At 40.2% G+C, this 13,794-nt stretch overlaps 1 protein-coding gene across 4 annotated transcripts in view; it reads right to left on the bottom strand.

Annotated features, from left to right (window-relative positions):
* LOC124162481 (Down syndrome cell adhesion molecule-like protein Dscam2) overlaps nt 1-13,794 on the bottom strand; it is a 690,555-nt gene that overhangs the window by 53,147 nt on the left and 623,614 nt on the right. For all 4 annotated transcript variants that reach the window (XM_046539031.1, XM_046539045.1, XM_046539048.1 and 1 more), the window contains exons 8-10: nt 12,665-12,987; nt 6,767-6,982; nt 3,998-4,142 (exon numbers count right to left, since the gene is read on the bottom strand). In XM_046539031.1, coding sequence (XP_046394987.1) covers nt 3,998-4,142; nt 6,767-6,982; nt 12,665-12,987 — 684 coding nt within the window. The remainder of the gene's footprint in view (nt 1-3,997; nt 4,143-6,766; nt 6,983-12,664; nt 12,988-13,794) is intronic.

Genomic DNA, 13,794 nt, shown 5'->3' with positions numbered 1-13,794 from the left:
TTACGTTCTTGATGGTTTTCACGATTGGGACGATTGTTAAGTGGAAAATTGTGCCACTTCCAGAGTGTCACAATCCTCAGTCATTCACTCACTTCACATAAATATGAGCGATTGATTTTCCTGTTTTGAAAAGTATTCTGAGACTGATGGATGAACTAGAGATAATCATCAATGTAATTATCCAATAATGAAACAGACACTGCATTTAAATGACATTTCATATTCAAGGTAAACTAAGAGTTTTCCCCTGGATTCTCCCACATCTATATCACCTATGCCTTATTAAGTCATGATACAGAACCGTTGAAAAACCGAGTGATTCGGGTTTGATTCGGGTGAATAATGTCAAAATTAAAGTTCCACTGAAACGTTCAGGATACATCTTTTGATAATCATCACTATACTTTTACTTCACTGCACATCAGCAAAACCATTGCTGCCTTCGTGTCGGACACTTGAGAAGTGGAGTAGAAGGTGTTTTTAGACTGGGACAAGATACCTATGGGACTCGGTTTTTTTCCCCGAGAATCAATTTGGTTGAAGATGAAGGTCGAGGAGGCAGATAGTAAGACGGAGGAGGGAAGGCGATGGAATGGGATGGCAGTAAAACGGATTAGCGAGGAGATGGGAGGGAAATTGGAAGGCCGACGTAATTGAGTGAGTGTGCCACTTAGGTGAGGCGTGGATCGAAAGTGAGGATAAGGCTGAGAGACCGTGGAGGACGAAGGGGGTGTTAGGGGGGTAAGGGGTGGGGGTGGTGGCTCACCCACCCCTTCCAACCCTCCCCCCCTACTCTCTCTCTCTCTCTCACTGCCCATTATGGGCTGTTGCCTCAGCCGAGCAGAGCAAATGTCAACCGAGGAGAGAAATCCAAGGAGGAAAAAAAACCGTAGCAATCAAGTAGCGGAATGTTTGATAGGAAAACCTATGTCTCACGAGAAGTAGGGGATTAAAATCGAGGGTTGTAGTTAGGAGAGCATTTTGGGAACAAAAAGGGCCAGGGAATGGAATATATTATTTTAAATGTTTGTAAGGCTTTCGCGGAATTCTCTCTTAAATCAAAGAATCATTCGATGAATGCCTACACATCTTGGAAGAAAGAAAATAAATTTTATCCGAAATAATCCTTGGTTTTTCCATTCATTTATGTCTCAGATTGGTAAATTATATATTTAATAAACGTGCCCTTTCACTATCATAATTCCAACAAATTTCCTTTAAAATCAATAGAAGTTTTCCAATCCGACAAGTTTATGGAGAGCTATATTTTGGAAAAGTGACGTCTCGTGGCAATTAAGGGTTTCAGACTCGGGGGTTTGGGTTGAAGGGATAACGTTTCGTGGGGAGAAACATTTGACATCAAAATGTCTAAGTTTTGCCCTTTTTTTAATGAGGTCTTTCAATTTTTCTTAAAATACTTGAAAATCAACCAATAGTTTTAAGTCCATAGAAAGAGCGATTTTTTTATTGCTAAGTCAACTCTTCAATTACGTTATCCTGAGACGTTACATTCACGCAGTTAAGATACAATCGAAGCTTTCTACCAGGCCATGGTTTTATTTTTTGAGCGAAATGAATTGCAGTTTTAAACTCTGTAAATGCACATACATCGCCTCTAATGAAGATCTAACTGTTGCTGAGTTTCGGAAGTTATGATACAGATTCGCAGAAAACCGAGTAATTCGGGTTTGATTTGGGTGAATAGTTACGAAATTAAGGTTCCCTTGAAATGTTCTGTATACATCTTTTGATAACTAATTAGATATGGAAAGGATTATTTTTAAAGTTAAGCACTACCAAAGGGGATCTTGAAGTCAAAATTACGGACCTTAGCTATTAAAAAGGGCTATTATGGGCCGATGAAGAAGATAAAATAACAGTTTTTTTATTTTACGAAGGAATATAAATTTAATTTTTACAATTCATTAATTTTTAGGTGTATTTTAATCCATGCATGCTACAAAAAGGTGTGGAACCTTCGTCGATAGATAAATTCGCAACACATTTCTTTCCTCAGACGAAGAGCTCCCTTCATCAGGCTCTAGAATTTTAATAAATAACAGACAAAAATATTAGGAAGAGATAATTATTGATAATTTTGTTTTGATTATTTGAGAGAATATGAACGATTAGCGTTTTTATGATCATTTCCCTTAAGAAAACTTGTGTGAAATGCAGCATTTTCGCAAGAAAGCCACTTATCCCGAAAACTGTCGTTAATTTCACATTCACATGATCAGCAAACCAGCCTCTGTCAAGGCAAGAGTGAAAAAGGCTAGGATATAGGGCGAACCAGTGAGAACTTTGATTCCTGTGAAGGGATTATCCGACATCGTCGCATGAGTTTTGGACGGGACGGGCGACAGATATCGAATTGCGAGCAAATGGTTCCGGCGCAAGCTGTCAAACGTCACTTCGCCAGCGACCAAAGTCGCCCAGGGATATTCGCAGCCTGATTTCAACCGAGGTTGTTGGACAGTAAATTACTTTCATAGACTAAGTGGGAGACATTGTCAAACAAAACTTTGATACCTGCATCAAAAACACCTATTTACGGTATCCTAATGACTAAGGAATATAAGAGAAAGATAACTATCGAGAGACATTTTTAAAAAGACATAAAATACTCTACGACATCTACTCCGACACGAAGGATTTATATTTTGGAAATGGTCCAAAGATCGCCACTGACACCCGAGTTTACAAAATGAAATATCATAACTATTATTTATTCATTTATAAGATTATATTTTATTTTCTTCTTTTCCACCAGTATGTTTTCTTTTGTCAGTAAGTGTTAGACTGTGCTCTTAACGTCGTATTTTAGAATAGAATTTATATTTATAGATTAGAATTTATATTTATAGATTAGAATTTATATTTATCCTTTAATTTTTTCATTTCTCTATTATTTATTCATTTAGAAATACTTATTTGATATTTATTTTTCATATTTAATAGGGTTTTAGTACCTCCGGTTAATGTCGACTGATGGAGTCCGCCATGGCCTCCGCGTGCTTATAAAACACCAATTTTCATCGTAGAGAGTCGATCAAAGGACGCTCTCTCATGCCGCTAGATGGTTGATTTGATTGCGATGCAAAAACGTTGCACATTAAAAAGTTAATACATCTGCAAAGTGAACTTCACGCTGCCAACTCAAAGCGTTTCCCCCCTTACCACTGAGGGTCGCTCTCGAAGGGTACGGATTATGACGCGAGCAAGCAAGAGGGGTCTGATGAGGATCTACTTCGGACTCCCTGGACCCGTTCGCCATGACGGTTCCGCTCAATCGACATAACTGGAGTTTCTATTTCACTCTCTGTGATTCGGTCGCATCCTTATTCCGCACATTTTATGACCGTCAAAAAGGGCCGGAAAAAGGTTCACTAAACTCTATTTCTGTTTCCCGCAAATAAACAGTACTTAGCTGGTTGTTCGTTTTTGGATAGAATTCTCGGGAAGTAAGTCAGAGAAACGGGCCACTTTTCTCTCGTGAGACCTCATTTAGAGTACGCTACCGGTATATGGGGTTCTCATTCATAGAACGTTGAGCAAGCTGGAACGCGTACAGTTGATTTTTGTTTTGGTCAGCTATGCCTGATATATGCCTCGACCAGACTAAAAACAACTTTTTCACAACAATTCATGATATTTTCTGTCTATAGATACTTATGACATATATAGATATTTATGACTATTTATGCCTAATTAAGAGCCGAGAGAAGATCAATTGCCGTTGGCGTAGCAGCAATATTCGAAGTTTGGACGCTCCCGCGGTCAAGAAAATTGAGATAGGGATAATGTGCGGAATGCGGACAGTTGCTGTCGGGGCAGCTATGGGAATTATGCGGAAAACGAACGTTCTGATCAACCGAGGCAGGCAAAATATGCGGAGTAAGGACGAACCATGTGGTTCGTATCACTTCTCGATTTCAGGCCTGAGTAAACGACACAGTTGTTACAAGCAACGGATGCTGGTATTGGATCGTCTTACCTTCCGTTGGCGGGGAGCGGGAATCCATCGAGGGTCCAGCCCAACTGAGGCGTTGGTGTTCCCGAGGCACTGCATTTGAGGGACACTGCTGGACCTGGTTGCAACGTCTGCTCGATAAAACTGTAAGCCAGCACAGGCGGAGCATCTGTAGTGCAGGAAAAAAGGAGGATATAGGTTTAGAAATAATGATGGTGCGAAGAGAAAAATACATCACGGAGGACAAATCAACACGAAACAGATTGATTCAACCCTCGCGAAGACAAAAAAATAACTAAACACGAAAACACGCAAGTAATTGTGCGTAATTAATTTTTTTCCTTATCTTGACCTCGTTTAATACATGTTAAAATATTTCTGTTATACATGTTAAAATAAATGTTATGCAAAAAAGTTACATATGTGCAAAGTTAAGCCCTGATGATGGTTTTAAATAAACAGAAATGTTGGCTTTAACCTTTTTGCATAATGCTTAATGGGGTCGGGTTACCGCAATTGATAGGTTGACATACCGTGGGTCCTGGTTCAAATCTCCATATCGTCGTAGTGTGTGGAGATATCAATTAATGATCCCCGTCAGTTAGCGAGGAAGTTAATTTCAAGAGCTGTTTGACACCTTTCGTTAAAGTGGGTGAACTCCGCCGACGGGTTTCTCTCTACTCTTACAATATGGCATGAGTTCAAAGCCAAAGACACTGAGGACGCTGAAACTATGGTTGGTGAATCAATATTACGTGTGGAACAAATACGAGCTTTTTCCTCTCAAACAAAAATCCTGGATAAATGCCACTAGGTAAAGGAATTGTCTCTCCTACACTGAATGTGTAAAATTCACATGGCTCATAATCTGAACTGTGCTCTCCCTTTGCCTATCCAACCCAACCTTCCTGTTGAAGCACTAAGTGAGTGAATTTATCAGAAATCCTCGTGATTTTCACGATTTTTGTGCCTCGACAGTTTCTATAATGAAAAGCATATCTAAAAACTGATCGCGGTAGACATTTTAAGTGCAGGATGAAATTTTAGATTAGAATAGAAAATTATGGCGTATGAAGTTATTTACGTCAATTTTTGCTCGGGTCAAATGAAAAAGATTCAAAAGGAGTGAAAAATGATTTCGAAGAATGAATTGAAAAAAATGTCTACCTATCTTAGTAAAGTAAAAAGATAGCTATAAAATTATATTTTTCGGAAAAATAGGCTTCTGTAAGTGTCGTGCTGACTTGCATTCCCACAATTGGTAGCCCTAGAGCTAGCAGATACCTAACGCTTTCCTCTTAACGCTCCCCTGCATCCGGTGAGGACGAGCTGGGAACTGGAAACTGGTGGAGGCGTTGGGGGGAAAGAACGTACGTTGTGGGCAGTTGGCTTGGGGACGACGTGCGGGATGGTTAAAGGGGTTGTACTTAAACGCTAAGTAAGTGGAGTTATGAAAAGACCGGCAATCGTTACTAATTCCTTAATTCCCTTCCTCGCGTTCCCTTTGCGTTCTCCGGCGGACCCGAGAGAGTTACATTTCAATACTTAGAATACACAAAAAATGCAGGCTGAAATAATGCGTCAATTTCGGTCAAACTCTAAATAATCTCGTAATATAATACGTAATTTATGTTACAGCAACTAGCATGTAATTTTTGTTATAAAATGAATATCGCATATTTGAATTTTTCTTCCTAGAGTTTGCTTACCACATACATCTTCATATTTTTTTCGTGGCGACAATGCGGGAGGGAAGACGTGAAAAATGACGTTCTCCCCTGCCGAGAATGACAAATCACGCCTCCGAAAACATCGTAGATCAAGTGTGGTGGACGTGTGAATGGGGAAACGGCAGCCGGCTAGGAGGAGCAAGGCATGGAGATCACAATTCACGCCTGCATCGAATTCAATGACAAAGTGATTTCTCGCCCACCGAATGTTTTTTTATTCTCCCCTTCCTCCCTCCCCGCCATTCCTCCGAACAAAAGAAAATATGAAGTGTTGTCGGCGACAGAGGAAAATGTATTCGCGGTCCTGCACAGGGAAAGAAATGGATCCAGCCCGAGAATATTTCTGCAATTTGACCTCGCGAAGAGATGGATGGATGCATGGCGACCCCCTTACGCAGTCACGTCAAGCCCTTCACGTACAGTGCTTCCCAGGAAGGCTTTCCACATGTGACTCTTCCTAGTTCAGTTTCACGAATAAGTTTACGCCTATGGACGGATAGATATTAGCGAGCGAGTTAATTACAATCAGGTAATAGATTACTACCTCAATAAAAAATTCCGAGATGTTGATCCTGAAGTGGTCAACCATTGCATTCTATTAAAGACTTTGACATTTCTACGTATCATTTATATAAAATTTGAGATAAATATGAGTGATTAATGATGAATGAATGATTAAATGTGAAAGCTCTTAACATTCTAAGAAAATTGTGGTGTATGAAGTTATTTATGCCAATTTTTCATTGGGCCAAATGAAAAAGATTCTAAAGAAGAGAAAATGATGTTGAGGAGTGAATTAAAAAAAAGTCTACCCATCTTGGTAAAGTAAGTAGCTAACTTAAAAATTATTTTTGTTTGGAAAAGCCGGCTTCATTACTTAGAATTCACAAAACATGTGAAATAAGACGTCAATTTTGGTCAAACTCTAAATTAAGCTCGTATGTTCTATTGGCTGACTTTGCATGCTGTTTTTGTTAAAATTCGAACCCAGTACACATCCACAGTTGGAATTATAAATGGAACTGAGACCGGGACCACGATTTTTCTCTGGGGCATCGCTTACCTCCGAGTCTGAGTTCAGCGGTGGCCTGTGCCACGGTACCCTTGTCCGTGCGCACCACGCACTGGTACATGCCGCGGTCCTCCCTCTGCACCCGGGCCACCCTCAACACGGACACCAGCTCGGCTCCACCTCCACCGCCGCCCGCAGAGGTTGTGGCACTGGTGGTTGCAGAACCGTCCAACGGCCTCCCGTCCTTGAGCCAGCTCACCACCACCCCTGATGCCATGGAAGAAAGCGAGAAAAATAGTCAGCAGGTCATTGGAGTAGAGATGAAAAAAAAACTAATCGCGTTATAACACTATAGCGCGATTCAGTAGAAGGAGCGGCTGTGGAGCCACTCTGCTAACTGACACTCAGAAACAATACTAATTTACTAATTGGTTACAGATGCCCCTTATAACATCAAAATGAATTCAGGACTTAACACCACCAAGGTTGTTTTTGTGTCATCACACCAAGCAAATGGCATTTGCAAATTTGTCTAAGCCGAGATCGGAACCAAAATCGCCGGGTTGGCGGTCAGCTATGCTACTAGTTACACCGCAAAACCGTCCTCCTCCAAGGAAAATTTCAGACGAGGTTCACCGAAGTCACGCCCCAAGTCCAAAATGTATCACAGGAGACGGAATTCGTCCTCAATAAGTCATCGTAACATAGAAAACATAACATTATCTCTATTCATCGCTGCTGTTCGCATCCCGGATGAACGAAATGGTCATTTCGTGGAAAATGCAGCCCTTGCTGTTAAAATAACTTTTCCCTTTCGCGTGACTACGTAGACGTCACTCTTTTCATGTAGTGCATCGCGTATGTCCGTTTATCATATAGACTATAGCCACTTAGAAAAGAGGACGAGTAGTGACTAACAGCGAATTTCCATTCTTAATAGCATAGATGCTTTTATAAAAGTTTGCTGATATTTGGAAAAGATGCAACCAATTTAACAAACACCGAAACCTCTACTAGTAGAACTGCTCCAAGCAACAAACTTAAAATAATACGCACAACGAGATTTCTTTCGCTTTTGCGGCCTGTTCGTAGGAAGAAAAAGATAACAGGCATGGTCGACGAAAAAACTCCCAGTCATCCGTCAAATAATAAACAACCGTGGAGACGCCGAAAGAGACCGCATTTTATCTTGCGAGAAAAACGACTCGACTTGGTCGCCATATTCTTATTTTGACGGGCACGTTTTTTTCCGCATGGTCGGGATAATCCTCTCGAAGCACCCTTTGTCCCTAGGGGATGGATGTCAAGGGAGGAGGCGGAAAAAAGGTCCCTTCTGGAAACATGGCGGAATTATTTCAGGAGCAAAGACCACTAAGAAGTACCAGAACAGGACGAAATATTGATGTTCAGGATTCGTCTTTACTACCGATGATTTTCGAAAGGATGATTTCACCCAATCTTTCGTGGGAAGCTGAAAAATTCCTGAAAATATATCGCGTTGGAGCCATGCGGAGTAACTTCGATATAAAGAATTTCAATTATTAAGACTCATGAAACTCGTCTTCTGCTGATTGCCATGAATTATTTTAGCCTAATTTGATAGTTGAAATCAAGACGCCCAAAATCTGTCGTGTGGTCTAATCACGCTGGTCTAATTGTTCTACATGACGAGTTACGGGGATGTTTAAAGAAACACATTTCTTTAAGGGGAACCTAATGTCTCTAAATGGTCTACTAAAGGTCTCTCTATCTTAAAAAGGAAATTTGTAATGAATTTTAAATCACACCCGTTCACTGCCATACATTTAAATAATTTTTAATTTAATCTGTTCTATATTCAATGCTTTGCTACCAATTTTATTATTTACTTACAATAGGATTTGCTCTTACAATAAATTGAGTTGGTTAAAAAGTTAATGGCGCATTATTGAACAACATTCCTTATTACGGAATTAACTAAAGCTAAAGAAGAGAGCACCCTGGTATTACATGAGGCTTTTTAGGTTTTATCTGTGTGGTGTTGATACTTAATAACATTTGACCCACGTTCCCATCACAATATTAAAGGCAATTTGTGAGGTTATGCCCAAAAATACAAGTTTACGAACCATAACCGATAAGTGCAACAATAACTGTATACCAAATGTACCATAATCACTGAGAGTTACGGATATATTTTTACTTTCAGGGATATCTTTGGTATCCTCTGATCATGTTTTCACTGCGTTGCCCTGAGTCTGCCCTTTCGGTAGCGCAATGAGATAGGAGGCTGGAGACAGCGCTCGTACCATTTTATTTTCATTGACGCAAGGTAAACCGAGTGGAAAAATTTTGGAAGGCTCACTCTCATTTTGTGGACTTTATAAAGTAGAGAAAAACTTTTGATTTTTATGCCGAAACAACGGACCGAAAATAAAAATGTCTGGACAGAATCAGTGCCTCACATGTAAAACCACTCTGGCACGTAAATGCTACTCGTCACTTTATTGTCACGGAAGTTGAAGTGGAAATATCTCGGGGCATGTATCCACTCCGAAGGATTTATTTACCATCAATGCATAACGAAATATAAACGGGAATGCTCCATAAAATGTTACGCTCGGTGATAGAGGCGGAGGGATTAGCAATAAAATAACTCGGGTGAGATTTCAGTATGACGCTTCTCTTGTTTCATCGGATTGTGTTCCCCGCTGGAAACTTGCCAGCCTGGAGAAACGTTGAATAAAAACAATGGAAAAACTTTGAGAGAGTGAGTAAATAAAAAAATACATCTATGAAAGCACTGACAGAATTCTGCTAGGTCTCCGGGAAAGAACCCAGTGGAAAAAAAAAATAAAATCCCAGAAATTTTCAAAATTTTCGGCTATTTAATCGAGAGTAGATCTTCCTATATACAGTGGAGAAAGCTCTAAATTCTTCCAATAGAGACTAAAGGTTAATCTCATCACTTTACAGAGATGATAGGGGTGTGGACCATACAAAGTCTTGAAATGTATAATGAGGCGTCAAGGGTAGGTTAAAGTTTTAAATCAAAGTATTTTTTTCGATTTCGGTATTCCTCTTGAAGAAGAACTAGAAACTAGAGTGAAGAAATTCGAGTTGCAATTTAATATGCTCTTTTTTAGTTATTATTTACACGCAAATTTCGTCATGTATACAGTTTAAAATCAGTGGGATGAGCAGAAATAGTAAAGATAAAATGTACGAAGAGGAAAGTTAAATTTGATAAGCAATAATGAAACTATTATCCGTAAGTCAGACGAGTCCACAAAAACATTACCTTAAAGAAGAAGTTTTGTTACAAAATTCTATCCATGCCTTTGGTTGTACCACCACAGATACAAATTAACGTTGAGCACCCCTTGTGCGGAGAATGGATCTGAATTATCTTCTGCCTGAAATACCGCATTATTCAAAGATATACATATATCACAGATTTTCGACGCACCAATATACAATGACGCATGCTGGGATAGGGGATTTCTTTGGCTTGTTTTCAGTTGGAATATGGTCTCATGGCTTACAGAATGAGGAAAAACATAAAAAAAGCTGGCCAATGTAATACGTTCCCATGGAAATGACCCGTATTCATTAATCCCATTTAGCAATCACAATGAGGCAGATTTCAAAAGAAATCGGAAGTGTTATACGAAAAGGAAGCCTGCTAATTAGGAGTCCATTTTTCTCGATCTTTTGAATGAAATGGAGTTTATTAGTGGGTTCGCATCAAGAAGAAAATTTTCCAAGAAAAATAAATCATGAACAAATTTCGGTCTCCAAAGAGTTACAGCTGCCGAACATAGAAAGAATATTATAATCATCGCCAGATAAAAGGATAAAAAAGTATTGAAAGCAATACATTCCTCTCCGACTTGGAATTTTTAAAAATTTACACTTGGAAATATCCCGGAAGTGCTAGAGTTCCTTTTGGTAGGAAAAGTAACACAAAAGATTTACAAAAAAGAAAAACACAAGAGTAAAAAAAAAATTACATGCTCGTAAAAAAGCTAGCAGACGAGACGAGATTTTATTAAAAAAAACAGGGGCGGCTTATAAAACTGAATATTCGATATAACATTCGACTATTCAATGGTTAAAGAAATAACGCCATCCATTCTACCTTGGTATGCAGTTCTTGATTCGATTGTACATGAAAAAATCTATTTACCATTTTCAAGATAAGTCGATTTCTCGATGCTTATCTGTCGTAGTATTCACTAATGCAGAATTTTGTGCTCCAGCGAACTCTGTGTCCATGGAGAGGGCAAATGATGTGTACAGGTGTACTTTTTCTATTGATGAGTATACTCTCGTGGGTGTAAGCGTACTTAATGACGGCACAAATCCCTTAAATGTTGTTTTAACTATGACAAAAAAGGCGTTTCGGTGCCCCTAAAACATATCTGAAGATGTTCATGGAGAAAATTGTTTAAATGTTTAGCAAGAACTTAAATTTTTTGTAGAGTTAGCCAAAGTGTGTTGCACGCATCCTTAATAGCTCAATTAACTTTGAGGTGAAGATACAGCACACTCTTGTTGCGCATTCTGGCTTCCGGTGGTGGACATGCGGGATATTTTCAAGTGTAAATTTTAAAATTTCCAAGTCGGAGAAGGATGTATCGCTTTCAATCTATATTTTAATCCTTACATCCGGCGATGACTATAAAATTCTTATCTATCTACAGCAGCTGTAACTCTTTGCAGACCGTAAGTTGATCTTGATTTATTTGCCCTGGAAAATCTCCAGAGGGCAAATAAATCAAGAAAAATTTACGGTCTCCAAAGGGTTACAGCTGCTGTAGATGGATACGAATTTTAGAGATTATTATTTAGCTCCTTATTTCTGGTGCCCCTAAAATAGTGGCGGCATAAGGATTCGGCCCACTCCCGCGAAAATTTTTGCAGGGCTCCTGTGTAAGTTATGTTTATATAAATGGCTTCCTATTCTATATAAATATCCGCATATGATTTTATGATTAAGAAAGTGTAGTTTACGGCATTATTTACTGGTTATTATTTTTTCCCTTCTCTTCACGGAGGCCACCTTGAGCAGGGGCCCACCCACGCCGCGGGGTCTGAGGGGTCCTTATCCCTTATCACTACCAATGTCCTAAAACATGTCTGAAGATGTCGATGAAAGAAAATGCTTAAACTTTTAGCAAGAACATAATGCTCTGCAGGGTAAGACACAGTTTGTTTTACGTGTCCTTGACAGCTCCGTTGAATTTGAGGTGAAGAATCAAGGTACTCACAGGGTGGGCTGTCTCCAATAGGGTAGTTTCCTTCATCAGAGAAAACGAAAGGCATCGATTGCGATTCGTTACCCACCATTAGTATATTCAAAATATACAAATTATTTGGTTTTAGAAATCCCAGTTTAGGTGAATGGCAATGGTCAATTTTAACCGCATTTGAAAAAAAGGCCAGATTGGCGCCCGTGCGATTCCACTCCACGTGACATCACAGGGACTTAGTTTCTGTACGAGTAGGTAGGAGTTTTAGATCGTATGAGATTACCAATGCATGCATGAAGCACAGAGCTCAGGGAAACATCTCTAAATAATCACCTATTAAAACTGCCTATGGTCGGAAAGTTTCCTTCGTTTGATAAGGTATTAATAATCCTTACTTTAGCCAAGCACTACCTGCTAGCAGCCTGCATCAGTAGCCTGCGCCTAGCGGCGCACATGTCCTCGCCCCAAGGTCACCTCACTTTGCGGCAGTGGGAACCAGAAGGACGTCACACGGGCTTTTCCTGGCATTCATACTTAGCCGTCGCGTTTTCGCGCGCTTGAAAATTTTTACTTTTCATTTAATCGCGAAAAATAGATATCGTCATTTAAAAATCTAAAAGTGTGAAATGCGTACTCCAGGAGTAATAATCTTTCAATTTAGGCAATAAAAAAATAATAGGAAACCACCCTATTAAGGTGAGGCCATGGTACTCACCGGAGGATGGTGACGAGCCGGCGAGGGTGCAGCGGAACTCGGCCGCCTCTCCGAGGTTGGCGGTGCGGGACGGGGGCGAGAGGTCGGGGCGCGGCGGGGGCGAGTCCACGACGAGTCTCGCCTCGGCGCCCGCCTCCCCGCCCGCGTTGGCCGCCGAGCAGCGGAAAGTGCCCGCGTCCTCGGGGCGAGCCGCCTCCACGGCCAGCAGGAGGCCCCCGGCGCGGATCCGCCCTCCGCCGCCCCACCCGCTGCTGCCCATGCTCCCCGTGCTGCCCCCCACTGGAATCGGGGGGCCACCCTCGCGCCCAGGCAACCTGTACCACCTTCAACCATCAAGGCAAGGAAATTACTGTGAGACAAAGGGTATATGAGTACTCTAATGTTTATTGTAGGATGGGTCGAATGTTATATGTATCATCAAGATGGAACTATGGAGAAAAGTTGCATCGAACATTGGACACTTATACCGAGGACTTAACACAACTTATTTTTATAAAAAAATCGACTACTGGATCCATTTTCAACACCGGTTTGTGAGAGCATAACATCAGTTAAAAATATTAAATTGGAATTCCCGATATTTGTTTGTGATCTTCAATTTTTCTACACGTTGGCCACCTTTGGGGAGATCGACAAGTGATTTGGTATTCAATTAAAAAAAATTGCAAGCTCAAAGCCCAATTTTTTAAGGACACGTCAGAGGGTAGAGAAAAGTCCGAAGTGCTAGTATATTTTTAAAATTTAAGGACTAGGTAACCTAAATGGGACATTACATGAATAAAAACAAAATGATACAAATGTGAGTGAGACACAGAAAAAGTTAAAGTGAAAACGTCTGAACTAAATGAAACGAAAAAAGTGTGACTCAAAAACCATGCACGATGATGGCATTGGCGAAGGGAAATATATTCGGTCGCTAGCTGGTGTATACAAAAAAAATCAGAGTCAGAAAAAAATAGTGAACGTTTAAACCACCACTCTAAAGCGTAATTACTATACATTGCAATTTCGTTTCATGGGATGCAAATCCCAATTTAATCAGGAATATAAACATCAACATTACTAGGTGATTGAGGGTAGCAAAATAAAAGAAAACACAGTTTAGGATCTCGATGTGATGGGATACCACT

This window comes from Ischnura elegans, chromosome 1 (genome assembly GCF_921293095.1).
Source record: "Ischnura elegans chromosome 1, ioIscEleg1.1, whole genome shotgun sequence".
In the NCBI taxonomy this organism is placed as follows: Eukaryota; Metazoa; Arthropoda; class Insecta; order Odonata; family Coenagrionidae; genus Ischnura; species Ischnura elegans.
The sequence above is the reverse complement of the archived record's forward strand: the minus strand, read 5'-3'. Positions and strand labels throughout refer to the sequence as shown.